The sequence below is a fragment of the Lemur catta genome, chromosome 3 (assembly GCF_020740605.2).
Source record: "Lemur catta isolate mLemCat1 chromosome 3, mLemCat1.pri, whole genome shotgun sequence".
Classification (NCBI taxonomy): Eukaryota; Metazoa; Chordata; class Mammalia; order Primates; family Lemuridae; genus Lemur; species Lemur catta.
The window spans coordinates 106,829,809-106,849,182 of NC_059130.1; the positions used below are offsets into that span (position 1 = coordinate 106,829,809).

Genomic DNA, 19,374 nt, shown 5'->3' on the forward strand with positions numbered 1-19,374 from the left:
TCTTCCACTATATAAATTTAGAGTTTGACATGGAGTGAAAGCAGAATGCTAACTTTGAAGTTTTGTAACAGTTCCATAAGAGAAGCAAACTTTCTAATGATTTGAAAGCTTTTGAGTGTTTTATGTTCACCCTATTATTACTGAAAGTTTGCTACTTGTCCCTGAGGCTGAATCAGTGAGAATGAAGAACGAGAACAAGTGGTTCGAGGAAAAGGAATGAGAAATTTATTAATTTGCTGGCAGATGAGGAGAGTGGCAGATTAGCGTCTCAAAAGACCACCACCTGACTTTAAGCAGCAATACAGGGCTTTTTAAAGGGGGTTTTCAGCGGTTGGGCGCAGTATCACATGTCGTGGCTTCAGGCTATTGTTTAACTGTACTTGGTGGTTTTCCTCCGTTTTATCTCTAGTGAAGACGATCTCACAACCTCAGGACAATTCTGTTGAGCCATCTCCTATGGTTTAAGACCCTAGAAAACTAAGAACAAAGAACATTTTTCTGCCCCCTTGGTTACTGGCCTCTGGCATGCCAGTTTTAATTTCCAAAAAGGTTGGGGGGTTTTAAAGAGACATTTTTCCTTTTCAGACTTTTACTTCTGTTACACTATTCCTCTCAATGTTTGGAAGCATTTTTTCAGCTGTGTGTACAAAGTCATGTTCTGTTAACATATTTACTTATTTTTCTTCATTTCTCACCTTTGTTTTCAATTTGTACATTTTATTCAGTGGCCAGGAGATGACCAAACAAATCTAAGCAAAGAGGTAATAGCAAAAATCAACAAATGAAAAACATGAACTTCTTTGCTATATTTGTATTAGTTTCCTGTGGCTGCCATAACAAATTACCCCAAGCAAACTTTGAGGCTTAAAACAATAGAAATTTATTATCTCATAGTTCTGTTACTGAAAGCTCAGCCACTTGTCCTCAAGGCTGCATTAGAAGAACGAGAACAAGTGCTTTGAGGAGAAAGAAATTTTATTACTTTGCTGACAAAGGAAGAGGATGGAGCCTCCTGTCTAAAATGCCATCCTCGTAATACTAATCAGAAATACAGAACTTTTGAAGGGTGGGTTCTCAGCTTCAGGCAGTTATTATTCACTTACAGTTGATGATTCTGATTGCCCCATTTCAGCTGAAAACTGTCTTTCGACTTCCACCCAGGACCTCCCTTTACCAAGTCTGGGCTGAGCCTTCTCCTTTAGCACAGTAACAAAAGCCTTACCCTGCCCTTCCCAGCCACTGGCCTGAGGCAGGGATGCAGGTTTTAGTTCTCAAAAAGGAATGGAGGATATTTTAAAGAGACAGAAAATATTTTTGCTGTTTTTCTCAGTGCATTCCCTCTGTTACATATTCCCCACTCTCAATATTTGCCTTCCATATCTATGGGAGGAGGGCTGACTACTCTGTTATAGTTCTGGAAACCAGAATTCTGAAATCAAAGTGTTGACAGGGCTGAACTTCCCCCAGAGGCTTTAGGAGAAATCATTCCTTGCCTCTCCCAGCTACTAGTGGCTTCACTTCGGTCTGTTTCTCCATTTTCACATTGCCTTTGTGCTTGTGGGTGTGTGTGAAATTTCTATCTGCTTTTCCCTTATAAGGATGCTTGTGATGGTATTTAGGGCCTACCCAGGTAATCCAGGATAATCTCATTTTAAAATCCTTAATTTAAGTACGTCTGCAAAGACCTTTTTTCCAAATAAGGTAGCATTCACAGGTTCTGGGCATTAGGATGCGGACCTGTCTTTGGCTAAAAATTTATTTCATGATAGCTGTGTGTTTATGTGTTTGGGAAAGGGGATTCCTTTCTCTCCTCCTCTTCCTCCCTTCCTCTCTCTTCTCTCCTTCTCCTCTTTTCTTCTTCCCTCCTTCCCCACTGCCCCCTCCCCTCCTTTTTTTTCTTTTTTAACTTAAAACTTTAGCCTATTAATAGGGGGAAGAACCCTAAGAGCTCCTAACCTGTAAGTAGCTCATGTGATCCTTGTTATGGATGTGATATTAAAATTTCATTTGAAGTATTTCATTCTTTTCTTGTATTTGAAGGGAACTTTTCAGTTAATACAGACTTCAAAATGATATTCCTTTTTTTTTTTTTTTGAGACAGAGTCTCACTCTCTTGCCTGGGCTAGAGTGCCGTGGCCTCAGCCTAGCTCACAGCAACCTCAAACCCCTGGGCTCAAGCAATCCTCCTGCCTCAGTCTGCCAAGTAGCTGGGACTACAGACATGCGCCACCATGCCCGGCTAATTTTTTCTGTATATTTTTAGTTGTCCAGCTAATTTCTTTCTATATTTAGTAGAGACGGGGTTCTCACTCTTGCTCAGGCTGGTCTTGAACTCCTGAGCTCAAACGATCCTCCCGCCTCAGCCTCCCAGAGTGCTAGGATTACAAGCGTGAGCCACCGCGCCCGGCCCTAAAATGATATTCTTTAAATCAGTTTTTGTTTTTGTTTTTGTTTTTAAACCTGTAAAGAATTAGAGTTGTAACTTAGGCATCCCTGGTGAAGATGGGAGAAGTGAAGTTTTGAGTTTTGTGTCTCTAAACATACTGAAAGTTCTTAATGAACTGATTTTAAGTAAATATTTAGAGGAACCAAGACCCTGGAAATTGTGCTTGATTGAACAAATATTTATTCAATGCCTGCTACATGCTATAAGATAATAAGAATAAAGTGGTCTCTGCCATTGTGAAATTTAGAACCAAGAAAAGTGAATAGTTGTAAGAATTGTTATGAGCCACAGTAGGTCAGAGGAATAGTTTTGAAGAACTCTTTAATGAAGCAGGGAACTCTCACTAATAACTGAGGTTTTAGGTTGGGAGGTTTGTTTTTCTGAAATCATAATGCTTATCTTTGTCTAGAAATGGTAAAGTTATTTATTTTTATATACTTTCTAGTTAAACTTGCTTGTTTTGTTAACAGTTCATCAGAGCTTATACATTTGTACATTAAGGGCTTAGTTTGTAAAAAGAAATGGTTTTTTTTTTGTTAGATTCTACAGTATTTTAATAAGTAGCATGAAAAAGAATCTCAGGTAGTTCTCTGAACCTCTTCTGCTTCTAAGGGCTGCAGGATTCATGAATGGTTCTTTGCTCAACTATGTTACATTTAATCCATGTAAACAATAAAACAAAGAATCTTGTTTTTGGATTTTTAGGAGGTCTTTAAAGTGCCAATCCATACATTGATTGGGTTTATAAATTTAAAACATTCTAAAACTTTAAGAACATGTTGTTATTCTACAAGATCAAAGTAATGTATTATACTATAGAATAGTTAGAGATTTAGTGAAAGAAAAGGAAAAACTGGCCTCAGGTAATATTGAGAATGCAATTTTTAAAGGAAGGATTGTATGCTCAGTTCTACATGAAGGAAGAAAAAAGCTTTAGGACAAGGGAGTTCAGAGTCTCGGGTTTCCACCACTGGTTTTGCTGCTTACAGGTTCATGGGGTGGTGCCTTGACCCGTTTGGTTTAATTTCCTCGACTCTAAAATGAGGATTACCTCTAACGATCTATAATACTCTATATCCTTTGTAGCATCTTATATATTTCTTTGCCTTAGGAGGAGAGAATAATGATTTCTGTCCAGAAAAGTGAAACCAAATGTGAAGTTTCTTCTAATAGCAAATTCTTTAACTATTAGAAGTTCAATGCTTTTGCTCAGAAACATAAAGTGAACCAACCCTGAGTCTGTGTACAGTGTTTAAATAACTTGACTTCTTACAAAGGAGATAACATAGCAAGAAAATCAAATAAATCTTTCTGCCTGTACTGTTGTCATAAACTTCTTCAAGGTTTTGTGGGTGAGGGAGGATCTCTGCAATTTAAATTGCTTTTACCTCAAAGTTAGAAATTTTTCCTGAGGAAAAAGAGTGGAACAAGAATGCAGAATTTATGTCCAATTTTAGCTTAATGTCAAACATTTTTGTAGAAGCATTTTTAGAATATGTACTTAAACATTTTCCTATACAAACCTTTAAATATGTAACTTTGTATCTGCTTTTAATTCATATCAAATTATATGTAAGCTATTAAATTATAATGAAAAAAACTTACTTTTTTAACATTTTAAACAAGGTTGTATAAATAGGTTACAGTTTTGATTTTAATATGGAATGTTCAGTTGTAGAATTAGGATAGCATAGTTAAACCATTCTTCACATGTTGGTTTATAATTTTCCATTTCTGTGAACAACAAACTTATACTATTTTTTAAAATAGGGTTAGCTTTTTCTCTGTGTATGTAATTCTTGGGAAAATATCTAAGAAAAATTATACGGGTTAGGTGATGGCCAATTTTATGACCTCTTTTATACTTTATTTGGGGAACAGTCTAAAGATACATGTGATTTTTATAGCTGTACCTGAATATGTCTTTTTTTAAAGCCCAGATAACTTCAGGTTATGTTGTTTAGATTTTTTTTTGTTTGTTTAAATTTTTTTGAGTGGTTTAATATGGATGAAGAGGTATGTTAAGAATATTGCAATTTATTTCTTCAGTTAGTAGTGAGAGTCTTTCCTCAAGTGCAGAGTTGATCTTCCTGGTGACTTAAACTGCCTGTTTTTATCCTTTGATAGGTTTATATGTTAGTCAGTATTTGTCACATAATAGATGATTGGCAAATGTTGAATTGGTTTGGTTTATATTGTAGACATTAAGCTTTATCTGTAATAATTATTGCAGATATTGCCTTTATTTGTTATATCATTTTAATATTGCATTTGTTTTTTCATTTCATAGTTTATTTTACATAAGTGGTTTTGTTGATTTATTGCTTATGCTTTCTTCTATTGCCCATAAATTTATCTTTTTCCACAAATAAGATAAATATGCTATTCTGTTTTCTCCAAAATACTTTGAATGCTCAGTTTTTTATATATTTATAATTAACATAGCATATGATGTGAATGTATTTTTTCCACATTGATAATCCATTTTCTGACAATATTTTTTTAACTACTGATTTTTCCCTATTTATTTCATATTTTAAGTACTTTTTAGATTTGATGTTATTTTGGCATTTCTAGTCTCTTATGGTATTTTTTAAACTTTTTTATTGTGGTAAAATAAACATAGCATAAAATTAACTTTTTTTTAACTATTTAAGTACAGTAGTCCCCCTTATCTGCAGTTTCACTTTCAATGGTTCTTTCAGTTACCTGCAGTCAACCTCGGTCCAAAAATATTAAATGGAAAATTCCAGAAATAAACAGTTCATCATAACTTTAAAATTTCATACCACACCGAATAGTGTGATGAAATCTCTTGCCATTCCCCTCTTTCCTGCCTGGGATCTGAATCATTTGCCCAGTGTATACACACTATAGACACAACCTGCCTGTTACTCACTTAGGAGCCCTCTTGGTTATCAGATTGCCTGTTGGAGTATCACAGTGCTTGTGTTCAAGTAACCCTTTCTTTACTTAATAATTGCCTCCAAGTGCAAGAGTAATGATGCTTGCAATTCACATATACCAAAGGGAAGCTGTAAAGTGCTTCCTTTAAGTGAAAAGGTGAAAGCTGTTGACTCAATAAGGAGAGAAAAAAAACATTATGCTGAGATTGTTAAGATCTACAGTAAGGAACAAATCTTCTATCCATGAAATTGTGAAGAAAAATAAAATTTGTGCCAGTTTCACTGTTGCACCTCAAATTGCAAAAGTTGTAGCCACAGTGTATGATAGGTGCTTAGTTAAAATTTTATCATAGGTATGTATGTATAGGAAAAATCATAGTATATATAAGGTTTGATACTATCCACACTTTCAGGCATCCGCTGGGGGTCTTGAACTCCTCCTAAAGCCTCCTAGTTTCTAAATTAGATTTTTTTTTTTTTTTGAGACAGAATCTTGCTCTATCCCCTGGGCTAGAGTGCTGTGGCATCAACCTAACTCACAGCAACCTCAAACTCCTGAGCTTAAGCAATCCTCCCACCTCAGCCTCCCAGAGTGCTAGGATTACAGGTGTGAGCCACCATGGCCGGCCTATAAATTAGAATTTATTTTGAACTGATATCTTTAGGCTTTAGGTTTGGTCCTTTGGGTATCAGGACACTTGTTTCTGAATTCATTAATATATCCCCCTCAGAATAGGTTAGTGCTTATTGATTTTTATTTTTAAAAAATTTATTTTTTTGGTGATAGGGTTTTGCTCTGTTGCCCAGGCTAAAGTGCAGTGGCATCATCATAGCTCACTGCAACCTCAAATTCCTGGGCTCAAACAATTCTCCTGCCTTCCAGGTAGCTAGGATTACAGGCACACACCACCATGCCCAGCTAATTTTTTTTCTTTTTTTGGTAGAGATGGTGTCTTGCTGTGTTGCTCAGACTGGTCTTGAATTCCTAGCCCTAAGCAATCACCAGTTTAAGCCTCCCAAAGTACTGGGTTTACAGGCTTGAGCCACTGCATCAGCCAGTAATTGTTGGATATCAATACTTGAAGCAATTGTCTTAAAGCCATTAGAAGAGGGTATTTATTTGCTTTTTGTTTTCATTCTTCAAGGTGTACACAAAAGTATATCTGAAGATGCCATGGTAAACATTTGCTAATTACCTACTTCTTTTAGGTCCTAAAGTAATCCACACATTAATAAAAATCTTAAGTGATAATATACTACTTTTCTGATATGTTTCCAGGCTACGATCGTTTATAACTATTATTGCATTTTTTTAATTTTGGTAAGGATGCTGTTAATTTTCCCCTGGGAAACTTCTGTAGGCTGATTTTTGGTATGCTCTAAAATATATATATAAGGCTTTGAAAGGGGTAGTAAATAAACTTCTAAAATACAGTGTAGTCAGTGATCAAATTTATGGACTACCTATGTTCTATATAGGACTGTATCAAAGATATTCAGTTAACCCTACATATCTCTGCATACTTAGCTACCTTCTAAGACCTATAATCAGACTGTTTTTGCTCTGTTTAGACACTTATCTTGCAGTTTAATTAAGAGTGATATATACTTTGTTTTCATTGAAAACAATTTGATGTTTATTCTGTGCTTTATTTTATTTTTTCATTTTTCTTTTCACCATCTCGAACCAGAATATTCTGTGCTTTAAAAAATATATATGGACATCAAAAGAAAACAGACTAATGGCCAAAAAACATATGAAAAATTGCTCAACATTTTTAATCATCAGGGAAATGCAAATCAAAACCACAATGAGATACCACTTAACTCCAGTGAGGTTGGCTTTTATCAAAAGGTCCCAAAACAACATATGTTGGCAAGGATGTAGAGAGATAGGAACGCTCATACAGTGCTGGTGGGACTGCAAACTAGTACAACCTCTATGGAAAGTAATATGGAGATACCTCAAAGAACTAAAAGTAGAACTACCATTTAATCTAGCAGTCCCACTACTGATATTTACTCAAAGGCAAAAAAGACATTCTATAATAAAGACATCTGCACTCAAATGTTTATAGCAGCACAATTCACAATTGCAAAGATGTGGAAACAACTCAAGTGCCCATCAATATATGAGTGGATTAATAAAATGTGGTGTATGTATACCATGGAGTACTACTCAGCCATAAAAAAGGTGAACTGACTCTTGTATTATCCTGGATAGAGCTGGAGCCCATTCTTCAACGTGAAGTATCACAAGAATGGAAAAACAAGTGCCACATGTACTCACCATTAAATTGGTACAAATTGATCAACACTTATGTGCACATATGGAAGTAACATTCATCAGGTGTCAGGCATTTGGGGGGAGTAAATTCACACCTAATGAGTGTGGTGCTGGGGGGTGGGCATGCTTATAGCTCTGACTCAGTGCAAAGGCAATTTATGTAAGCAAAGCATTGTACCCCTGTAATATTCTGAATTTTTTTTAAAAAAGGGAAAAAAGTAAATATATATATATGGACATACATATTTAATTTCCCTTCCTAAGCCTGAGAGCTGTAATAACACATTGAAGTGACCTGAGTTCTTGCCTGTGGCCATTTACAATTACTAGATAAATAGCGCGTTAAACTCTGTATGAGACAGAAACTATGATGTAGGACTCTAATTAGAATTTTGGAATAAAATATTTGTTACTAATTATTTCCCGTCTAACTTCTAAGGAGTAAAAATAAAATTTATAGCTGCCATATTACAAAAGGATTCTGCTTTATTTTTGAACATGTGAAATCACAATAATATTTAAAATTGTGACTTTTTGGAATCAAACCAAAGTTCCTATTTTTTCGTTGTCTACATTTGTAGGTAGGGAAATGTGGAGTCTTAGGAAATCTATTTCTGTTCTCAAAAAATTTTAAATTTTCCTAGAATTCTGTCCATGAAGGCATATGGATACTGACAAGCTCTACCTCCAAAAAAGGTGATAAAACAAGTGTATTTAGAAACCAATGGTAAAAATTGAAATTAGAAAATTGTGAAAAGACATTACTATTTAAATGTCCTAAAGATACTTAAGATTAACTCAGAGCGTGTTTTGTAATTTCATCAGCTGTTTTGACTGAGCTTTAATTATTTTAATTACATTAAAAATCCACTTTCCGCTTGTATGTCAAAGCTATTGTATTATTTGATATTTTAAAAGATGAATCAATCTCATTGAATGTAGAGTAATGTCAGGTTACATTAATGGGGGAAAAAAAGAAAACCCACCACAGATTAAACTCTAGAAGTAATACATGGAAACTAATACTAAGATTTTTATAGTAATTCTGTACTTCTTTTATTATCAAGTACTAGAATATGGTGTGTATGTTATACAATACTTTCCTTTCGTTGCTGGTAAATGTGACTTTTCTTTCTTTAGCATGTGCCACTTGCAGAAAATGGTGTGAGATCTTACTAAAAGTTTTAGCACGTTGATAAATTTTGGGAATGTGCTGAACACTTGCATTCTTATATTTAGTATGTTCTTATATTTCAGGTCTTTCAGATTACAAATTATTGGAAGGAAGGAGAATTGATGGAAAATAGTACTTAGATGCATGTTGTGATGAAATTACATAATTTATCATCATTAATGCATCTTATACACAAATGTGCCAGAATGTATGTTTGCAGACTTCTTACATATCACATGTTGCCAGTAGAATCCCAGAAAATTCTGTAATATATCATACTCTTTCCTTGGAGGCTGCTTTTTTTGTTTTAAGATTATCAAAATTACTGGTGCTCATTGGCCAATTACTTTGAGATATCAAGCCTGATTTTTTAAGTTCTTTTCTTCTACCTATAGAAATTATTTATGCCCTTTTTATTCCCCTAAATTGAAAAGCTAAGAAAATAAAGGTAATTTTTAATATGGAAACAACAAAGGACACTTATTTTTGAAGAAGAAATAGGACCAGTAGAAAGGAATGTCTTTCAATTTCCCCTTAAAGGATTTCTTGCAACTTATCAATAATTTAATAAAAATAGCAGATTTGTCTTTTCTATTATAAATTCAATTTAATAGTACCAGATTTCTACAGAACAAAATTCAGGATTTTAACATTTGGTTTTGGGTGGCTTGAGAATTTATTTCCCTACTGTTCAGAGTAGTGTTTCTTAGTTTTTAAAACCCATGACCCCTTTGACCAATAAACAATCTTATGTTCTCTTTTAACGTTCAGATTTTTTAAATAAATTAGTTTTTGTGTTTAAAAACAAAATTAAAGCACATGTATTATCATTCTTCTTCTTTTAATAATACTTCTGACTGTTCTCTTATCCAGAGATGGATTTTATAACCATTCCCCTGTAGGAATTGGGGGTGTGGATATCCCTTCCTTCTCCCTTGCTGAGAATATACTGGAGGTTACAATTTTGACAGTCATGGAAAACATGGAATATTTTCACTTTTTATGTAGATGAAGAGCTGGTTACACAAAAATTCAACAAATGAGATATTAAAGACATTACATTTCCTAATGATTTGGTCCTATTTTGCTCTTATGGGATGAAATCATATATGTATAATGTATATTTAGACAGCACTAAAATCCCATAAGGTAAAGAAAAGACTTTTCAATTTAATACTTAGATAGATATAAACTGGGTAAAACAAAAAATGTTTCATCTTGCACAGTTGTGAATCAGCTTCACCTCACGTTGATTATGCTCTTCTGAGTTGAGCAAAACAAGTGCAGGGAAGATAGCTCCTGTGGGCTTTAGTTATTGCACTCTGTAATTCTGCAGCACTGGTTATCTGCGTCATGTAGTAGGAGAACTTAGCTTTTGAGGCTCTGTGTACGAGCTACACGTGAGTACATTGAGCATCAGGTGTTTCTGACCTTTAAACTTTTTTTCTTTTGATATTCTAGATCAGGACAGAGAATAAAGCTGTGTCAGAGTTGGACAGTTTTGCATCTAATTGTATCCGTTACACGTGTTTTCTCTCCTTTAACCATTCTGGAGTGTGGCTCTAAAATAAAGTGTATTGTATTGCACCAAGACAGAGTAATAGAAGTAGATTGGTGGTATGCTGGCACAACTGAAGCTTTTTGTTTTTCTTTTCATACTATTTGTCTTTTTTCATTATTTCTGCAATGTGATTCTTAGCTTTGTGTGTTAAATTAGGTACAGTGGTTGCAGAAGAAGTGAAAACAGCTGTGACTTTAAAAGCATAAGCAATCACATCTGTTTGGTAGAAGTGCTAGTCTCATTTTTGTTAAATAGAAATGGAGTATTTCATTTTTGTAATGAGCTTTCTAGAGTAATTTCTGTCTCTCTGTCTCCTTTCAGCAGGGCACAGTAATGTGGTTTTACCAGTAAATGTGGGAATTATAATCCTGTTTTTCTTTTTTCTTTTTGTGTTTGAAAATCAGGACAGGAGGAACAGGGTCTGAGAAGGTAAAGATTTTATTTGAATAATCGACTAGGCAGTATACTTAGTGGAAGCTCATTATTTCAGAATTAAATTGGGTCTTAGCTTTACATGATTATTTTTCCTTAATTCTAAAATTCAAAGTTTCACTATACTTACTTATTTTCATTGTTAAGATGCAGAAGAATTTAGTTTTCCTTTAAATTCATTACACATAGACGGTTGTGAATATATTTAATTGATATTCCAGTTTGTCCTATTTAAAGTGATTCTGTGTGTCTATGTTAACAGTTATGTAAATGTTCCACATTAAAGCAGGTTAGATGTTATCATAACTTACTGACTTGCTAGGCTAGTCTCTATCATTTTTAATGTAACTCTAATCCTTAAAAAAATTATTTTATTATCTGCACGTGGCTGTCATTGTAAAATGTTTAATGCATTAGGCACTATAGTAACCAGCAGAAGTGGTTCCACGTGTTGGCTTTTGCAAGGTATTATAAAAGTCATTGTGTACGTCTCTCTTGACTTGGTGCAGCATGTCATTTTGAAAAGCCACGTGCAAGTTTTGAGATTTTGAGATTGGAACTCACGTAGAAAGGTTGGGGTAGCAAAATATTAAAAAATTATTCTCTGATGGCCTCAATGATAATACTTTAAGAGCATATAAAGCTTTGAATCCCTTCTTTTTTTAAAAAACAGACTGTGAAGACTGCTGAGAGAGACTTGCAGTTCAGTCACATAAGCATAATAAAGAAATATTGGGCCTCATGGAAGAAGAACAAGATTTACCAGAGCAACCAGTAAGTATTTCCTTTAACGATTTAAAGTTGACTATAGAAAAGTTAATCTTAAAGGATTTTAAATATTGTACAGTTATACTTATAGATTCTAAATGTTGTATTTTGCTAACTTAAAGCTATTTAGAAAGTTCAGCATTACAAAGTGGATATTGTATTTGGAAATGTCATTTAAAAAAATCAATGGCTAGTGTTACAGTTTTTAGAAAATAAAAGAGGATGCCTATTTACTAGTCAGGCAGTATATCACCATTTCTGCCAGAAAATTTAGTTTTATTTTTACCTAAATTTCCCTAATTTACTTAATTTTTTTAAATGTGAGGAAAGTATCATTTGACTATTAGCTAATTCTTAAAAACAGACAAGACCTTAGAAACGAGATTGAATTGTTAATTTCTTTTAAATATTTAATACTATAAAATAATTTTAAATGTCTCCAAGTGATATGGATTTATCTTCTTTTTGTTTTTTGGCCCTTAACATTTAGAAAAGGAAAGCAATAGTGTTATTCTTTTAAAATAACTTTTCTGTTAAAGGGTCTTTTCCTTTTGTCTCTAGTTTCTTTTTCTAAGGTTAAATAAATACTGATTCAATTTGCTATCCTGAGTGGGCCGCTTGTATTTCATATTAAGAGAGAATACAGAATAGTACATGCTTACTTTTCTTTATGAAAATCCAACCTAGAAAAATTTGAATTTTGAAAGCAGATAATAGGATATATTTTTTATGTTCTTTATATCACAAAAGGATGTGATATAAAGCTTCCATTTAAACAATGAAGTCCTTATAATATATTTTTAATGTTTTTCTTTATGTTGAGAAATGCATGTTGGTGGTTACTTTGCCATTCATTATTCTTCTAGCCCTCAGTTGAGGTGTTTAAGTGTAACATTAGGAAGACATAAGCAGCTGGTAAAAAGGCCTTTTGAAACATTTGAAATGTGATCCCATCCCTGGTGGAACATTAATAATTAGGGAAATGGTAAGGTTAAAAATTATCTTGAGTGGTTTATATAGGGTATGCACTATTGAAACAAATAGATGAATTATAGATACTCAATGTAGCAAGGACAATTATATCATTGAGTTTTTAATGTGGTAAGATAGAAGTCATTTTTCATATTTTCAAAAGACTTATGTAAGTGTTGACATACTATTTATTGAAATATGGGTATTGTTAGTTACTCCTTACCTGTTTAAGGTAATGAGAATTGTGAGGCTGACCTTCTGACGAGCCATGTCTCTGCTCTGCTTCATTTCCTTGTCATTCTATTCAATTTTTGTAACATAATGTGCAAAACCTGATTGTTACTTCAGAGAAAGGTAAGAAATTGAAGCACTTTAAAACCAAATTTCTGCAAGTATAAGTGATTATAGTCAGTCACAGGGCATCATTTCTTTTTTTTTTTTTTTTCGAGACAGAGTGTCACTTTGTTGCCCGGGCTAGAGTGAGTGCCGTGGCGTCAGCCTAGCTCACAGCAACCTCAAACTCCTGGGCTCAAGCGATCCTACTGCCTCAGCCTCCCGAGTAGCTGGGACTACAGGCATGCGCCACCATGTCCGGCTAATTTTTTCTATATATATTTTTAGTTGTCCAGATAATTTTTATTTCTATTTTTAGTAGAGACGGGGTCTCGCTCAGGCTGGTCTCGAACTCCTGACCTCAAGCGATCCACCCGCCTCGGCCTCCCAGAGGGCTAGGATTACAGGCGTGAGCCACCGCGCTCAGCCTATTTCTTTATTGATTTGTGCTCAGGTCTTAATTTATAAAGGTGACTGAGTGGGTGCCATTAAAAAAAAGTTTAATGTTACTCACAGTTCCCCTAGAAAGAAGAGGTATAGCGTGCCATACAGGGCCACAAAGGAAAGTACCATTGTTGGTCAGGAGGCGGGAAAGGCATGGGCCACAGACTTTATTGAGGTTTTTATAGGAAAGGAAAGGCAAGGCAAGACAGGGTAAACAATTTAGAATTGGCTAGATTGGGTAATTCCAGCAGGCTTTGTGGCCTAGGGGCTATTTCTCATCCAGTACCTGGCCCTAGGTTGATTTAGGGCAGGTAGAGGCGAAATAGAGGCTTAGTGTGTGAGAGTTAGATAGAGGATGTGGTTTAGAGTATGGGCACTACTGGATTGCAGGGGAAATATAAACAACTTTGGCCTTTAATTAGGCCCTGATTTATGGATGCCAAATAGACAGATACAGAATCTAAGAAAACACAGAACACTTAACTGGTAAAAATTGAATAGGAAGAGTAAATGTCATATTTTTAGGAGAAAAACAGCTTTTTACAGGCTATAGTAGAGATCTAAAATATGAGTGGAAAGAATGATCCTATCCCAAGTTAATAATAAATAAAGGCAACATTTTTTTTTTGAGACAGAGTCTGGCTCTGTTACCTGGGCTAGAGTGCCGTGGCATCAGCCTAGCTCACAGCGACCTCAAACTCCTAGGCTCAAGCAATCCTTCTGCCTCAGCCTCCTGAGTAGCTGGAACTACAGGCATGTACCACCATGCCTGGCTAATTTTTTCTATATATATTTTTAGTTGTCCAGATAATTTCTTTCTTTTCTCTCCTCTCCTCTCCTCTCCTCTCCTCTCCTCTCCTCTCCTCTCCTCTCCTCTCCCCTCCCCTCCCCTCCCCTCCCCTCCCCTCCCCTCTTCTCTTTTTTTTTTTTTTGAGGCAGAGTCTGGCTCTGTTGCCCGGGCTAGAGTGCTATGGCATCAGCCTAGCTCACAGCAACCTCAAACTCCTGGGCTTAAGCGATCCTCCTGCCTCAACCTCCCGAGTAGCTGGGACTACAGGCATGCGCCACCATGCCTGGCTAATTTTTTCTATATATTTTTAGCTGTCCATATAATTTCTTTCTATTTTTAGTAGAGACGGGGTCTCGCTCTTGCTCAGGCTGGTCTTGAACTCCTGAGCTCAAACGATCCACCCGCCTCGGCCTCCCAGAGTGCTAGGATTACAGCCATGAGCCACCGTGCCAAGCCAGAAAGGAGTTTTTAATATGGCAGATACTTTGTCCCATCAGAAGACCAAGAGAAGTTACCTCAAATCTGTCTCTGAAACCAACATTTTTAACTCTACTGTTTACCTATATATAGGGAGAGGGATTACTGATGGGCATTATTATTGAACTTATTTTAATCCTATCTCTTCTTAACTCTTACTGAATTTATCCCTTCTCTTGTTTCTTTACTACTTGCTTGCTCTACCTGAAGATTTTGTTCAGGTTGTCATTCATAACACATAAATTCTAACCTCTGGTTCTTTCACTTTCCATTTATTGCTAATCAATCCTCAGCCTTCCCTGCAATCAGAAATGGTTCTCTCTGTAGTTACCTTTTAACTTGAAATCACTCAATCTTTTCCTCCAGCGGTCACCTTTCTCAGCTATTGTCCAAACTGGAACTATTTTGAAAAAGAGTGAAAGGGTACACTAACCTGACTTGGTTTTAGGATAAGAGGCATAAACTAAGACTGTTGCTGGCAAACTGGAAGTATTAAAAACCCCTTTTTGGTTACCAGGAGTGCTCTCTGAATTCAAGTTTTTTAATTTTCTTTTGTGAGACAGGATCTTGCTCTATCACTTAGGCTGGAGTACAGTGGTGCTATCATAGCTCACTGTAACCTTGAACTACTGAGTTCAAATGATCCTCTTACTTCAGCCTCCTGGGTAGCTAGGACTACAGACATGCTCCGTGCCCTGCTAATTTTTAAATTTTTGGAGAGACAGGGTCTCACTTTATTCCCCAGGCTGGTCTCGTACTCCTGGCCTCAAGCCATCCCCTTGCCTCCCAAAGCTGGGATTATAGGTGTCAGCCACTGAAGTTTTTTAAAAAAGATTTTATTCCCACATTTATAGCAATCACCTAAATTATTTTAAATGAGTTCTAATCCTCCAGACTCATAGAAGTTTTTATCCCTTATACCTGAAATGTACAAACATCATTGCCAACCTAGTGTTTATCATCTCTAAAACATCACAGAAAATAAGAAGGTACTTGAAACAATATAAAGAAATGCTGGACTGTTTGGGCTTTTTTAATTTAAAGGTGGTGTCAGTGAGGAATTAGGTGCTGGAAGTTATAGACGGGGTGCTCATTTAATGCTAGTGACAGCATTGTAAAACATAATATTGAACAGACCCTAATATTGACCAGCCCCTGGTGGACACTTAGAAAAGGATATGACAGTCACCAGGGGCTACTATTTATTTTCTCTAAGAACTCTCAACATTCTCATTCATAGCTTAAAGATTTAGGATATAAATAGATCAAGTATCTATATTAAAGTTAAAGTATCAAAGGGTGGTAGTATTACTTCTTCAAGGACTCTCAGTGTGTGTATTGTACTGTGAGGTATTTCTTATTCTTGATCCAGGGCTGCTCTTTATACACTACTGTTCACGTAGAGGCTATACAATCATCAAAGAGAGAATCCTCCCATCTGTAGCTAGGATTCTTGCATTTTTGGAACGTTGTTTATGGTAACACAACGAAGTTATTTACAACTTAGGTGATTTTTTTTTTTATAAGCTAAGTGTGGCCCTGTTAGTATTACTCGCTAGAAGTGCGTCTTTCTCCAAAAAAGGGTGTAGGTACCTCCTGTTTTATTTTCTGTACTTGTGTTGTGTTGTGACTAAAGAATACCAGTTTTGTGTCCTGTGTGGAAAAGAGAGAAAAAAGATAAAGTAGATGAAATTTTCTTCCTTATTTAAGTTACTGGTTTTCCCACAGTAGAAATATATATGAATGTAAGTATATTTTTGCATTTTATATGTTTTTGTATTTTATGGACCCAGATTTAACAACATTTTATTTTGCTGATTCCTGCAATTAGCACAGAGCTAAAAAATTAGCTACAATGATCAAGTGACCCTTAAAGAGTAGCTGTGTCATGGGACCAGCATAGTCCAGCTGTGGTCTCTGAGAATTTACTCTGAGAATTATCAATTTTTAGGTCATCTTTTCTCACATGGATTAATGCAACAGCCTCTTCAGATTTTCTTACATTAGTTTTGTCCTACCTCCTATTCATTTTTCATGTATATTTTATCAGAGTGATCTTTCTAAAATTCAGAATGGATCATGTTATCTTGCTAATACTCCACGGCCTCCTCATTACCCTCAAGATAAAATTGAGACAGTCTCACTTTGTTGCCCTGGCTAGAGTGCAGTGGTGTTATTATAGCTCACTGCAGCGTCAAACTCCTGGGCTCAAGCAATCCTTCTGCCTCAGCCTCCCGAGTAGCTGGGACTATAGGCATGCGCCACCATGCCCGGCTAATTTTTTCTATATATTTTCAGCTGTCCAGATCATTTCTTTCTGTTTTTAGTAGAGATGGGATTCTCACTCTTGCTCAGGCTGGTCTCAAACTCCTGACCTCGAACGATCCTCCTACCTCGGCCTCCCAGAGTGCTAGGATTATACGCATGAGCCACTGTGCCTGGCCCCTTTTGTGGATTCTTAAACTGTTTCAATGGAAATGCCTTCTCAGAAGGAAGTAGAAAAGGTGAAATGTGGAAAAAAGAATAGAATAATATTTTCTAAATTATTAGTAACCTGGTAAGAATTTATTTTAATTTTTGGCACTCAAATAATTTAAGTATAAAGATATTTCTGTTAAATAAATGAGTAGATGATATCCAGATTGCCATACTTACCGTTTGATTAAGTATAATGTGTCTTACGATATAAAATCAACTATTCTGTATCCAAGCTTGGCTATTTTATTCTGGTAAACATTCTACCCTGAGTAAAAAATCCTGATAAACATTTTACTTTGAGTCTGAGGAACACTTTTTTTCATTAAAAAGAAGAGCTCCATGTAAAAATAGTCTGTCTCTAACTCTAAAATATAACATGAGTTAACTAAATAAATCTAAGTGAAACAAAATGAAACAGTTAGCCTGTACTATATTAGTTAATATTAGCCTGCTGTTTGAGTAGCTAGATGATTTCAACAGATCACTGCGTTGATACTTTTGTATATTTATTTTTGCAGGTGAAAAAAGCCAAGATGCAGGAATCAGGAGAGCAAACTTTAAGGTATATAAAGTTGAATTTGTTTTTAATGATCTTATAATTTTTTCTCATGCTAATTTTAGTGTATTTGTGTGCTTTGGGTTGACTGCCCTCTTTTTGGTTTTAACATCAGCCTTTACATTTTGAGATTATTTGGTTTAAGATTAAAATTTTCCTCCAAAAAAGTTTTTCACTGAAACACATATGCTTATTTTTTTTCTTATACATTATTTATTCTATAACATTTACCAAATTCATGTTGTGTATCAGGCACTCTACTGTATAGGGAAGGCCTGATGGTAAAGATGAAAAATACCACATTCTTGATAGTCAGGTGTACAGTATACAAAATAGGAAGCAGAAGCTAAAATAAAGGGAATCCAAGGGATTTGGCATTAATTATCAAATGAGTATAGGATGCCTTAGTTATTAACTCCACTCCCCTTATAAAAAGAGGCAATTTGTTAGCATCTCACACTCTGGCTTCCATGCACCATAGTTTTCAGTTTTCCATAATTCTTACCTTCTGTCATTTTTGCACTAACCATATGAGCCATTAACTGTGTCACCTCTAACACATTAATTTCAAGAATCTTACTCTTTTACCACTACACACTATCATTTCAGCTCATTTATTTTTTTTTATTTTTTTGAGGCAGAGTCTCGCTCTGTTGTCCGGGCTAGAGTGAGTGCCATGGCGTCAGCCTAGCTCACAGCAACCTCAAACTCCTGGGCTTAAGCAATCCTACTGCCTCAGCCTCCTGAGTAGCTGGGACTACAGGCGTGCGCCACCATGCCCGGCTAATTTTTTTTCTCTATATATATTTTTAGTTGGCCAGATAATTTCTTTCTATTTTTTAGTAGAGACGAGGTCTCGCTCTTGCTCAGGATGGTCTCGAACTCCTGACCTCCAACGATCCACTTGCCTCGACCTCCCAGAGTGCTAGGATTACAGGCGTGAGCCACCGCGCCCGGCCCATTTCAGCTCATTTATTCTAGAACTGCTAGCCATGTGATGTTTTATACTTCCAATTAAATGATTATCTTATTTTCACTATCAACCACTGACCCTTCCCTCAAAAAGAAGTTCAATTTCTTTCTCATGCTGCTTAAATGATAATATCTACTATAATTGGTCCCTTACAAACACTCTTTAACTTCGTCCGCTTTTTCCCTGTGTCATACTTGCCTAGCAAAACCACAACCTTGGATGAGCCAAACTATCCACCTATTCTATACTTACTTCTAATTGCCCATACATTGTAAGAGAAAAACACAAAACTATGCCAACTGGTCTTAGTTTCCATTCATGATTACGTCTCAAACAGGCACTTAAACACCCTTCCTGGTTGTCTGATTTCCTGGTCTCTCAAATCATCTTAATTCCTTCCTTCCTTTCTTCCCTTGCCTCCTGACCTCTCCCTTTTCCCTCTCTGTCTGCCACTTACATTCACTCGGCTGTGGAACTTACTCCCTAATTCAAATAGAGATTAGAAATCATTACATAGGAACATCTTGCTGTCTGTCTACCCACCATATATACCCACTTGGTCTGCTTCTCTGTGGATATTCTTTGCTTCCTTTTCCTCTGAAGTTAATTCCCTTGTTCTTATATAAGCCTCACCCCTCCAGTTGTACTAAAGAACCCATCACCTTCATCTCTACCTGCAATTACCTCTTCTTTTACCTTTAGCAATGTTTTTGTTATGATAAAATATACATAACATACAATTTACTGTTTTAACCATTTTAAGTGTACAGTTTAGTC

General features: G+C 35.7%; 1 protein-coding gene across 4 annotated transcripts in view; it reads left to right on the forward strand.

The window, feature by feature from the left end:
* EYA3 (EYA transcriptional coactivator and phosphatase 3) overlaps nucleotides 1–19,374 on the forward strand; it is a 101,414-nt gene that overhangs the window by 18,535 nt on the left and 63,505 nt on the right. For all 4 annotated transcript variants that reach the window (XM_045545791.1, XM_045545792.1, XM_045545794.1 and 1 more), the window contains exons 2-3: nucleotides 11,480–11,580; nucleotides 17,587–17,630. In XM_045545791.1, the coding sequence (XP_045401747.1) occupies nucleotides 11,548–11,580; nucleotides 17,587–17,630 (77 nt within the window). In that variant the 5' untranslated portion in view covers nucleotides 11,480–11,547. The remainder of the gene's footprint in view (nucleotides 1–11,479; nucleotides 11,581–17,586; nucleotides 17,631–19,374) is intronic.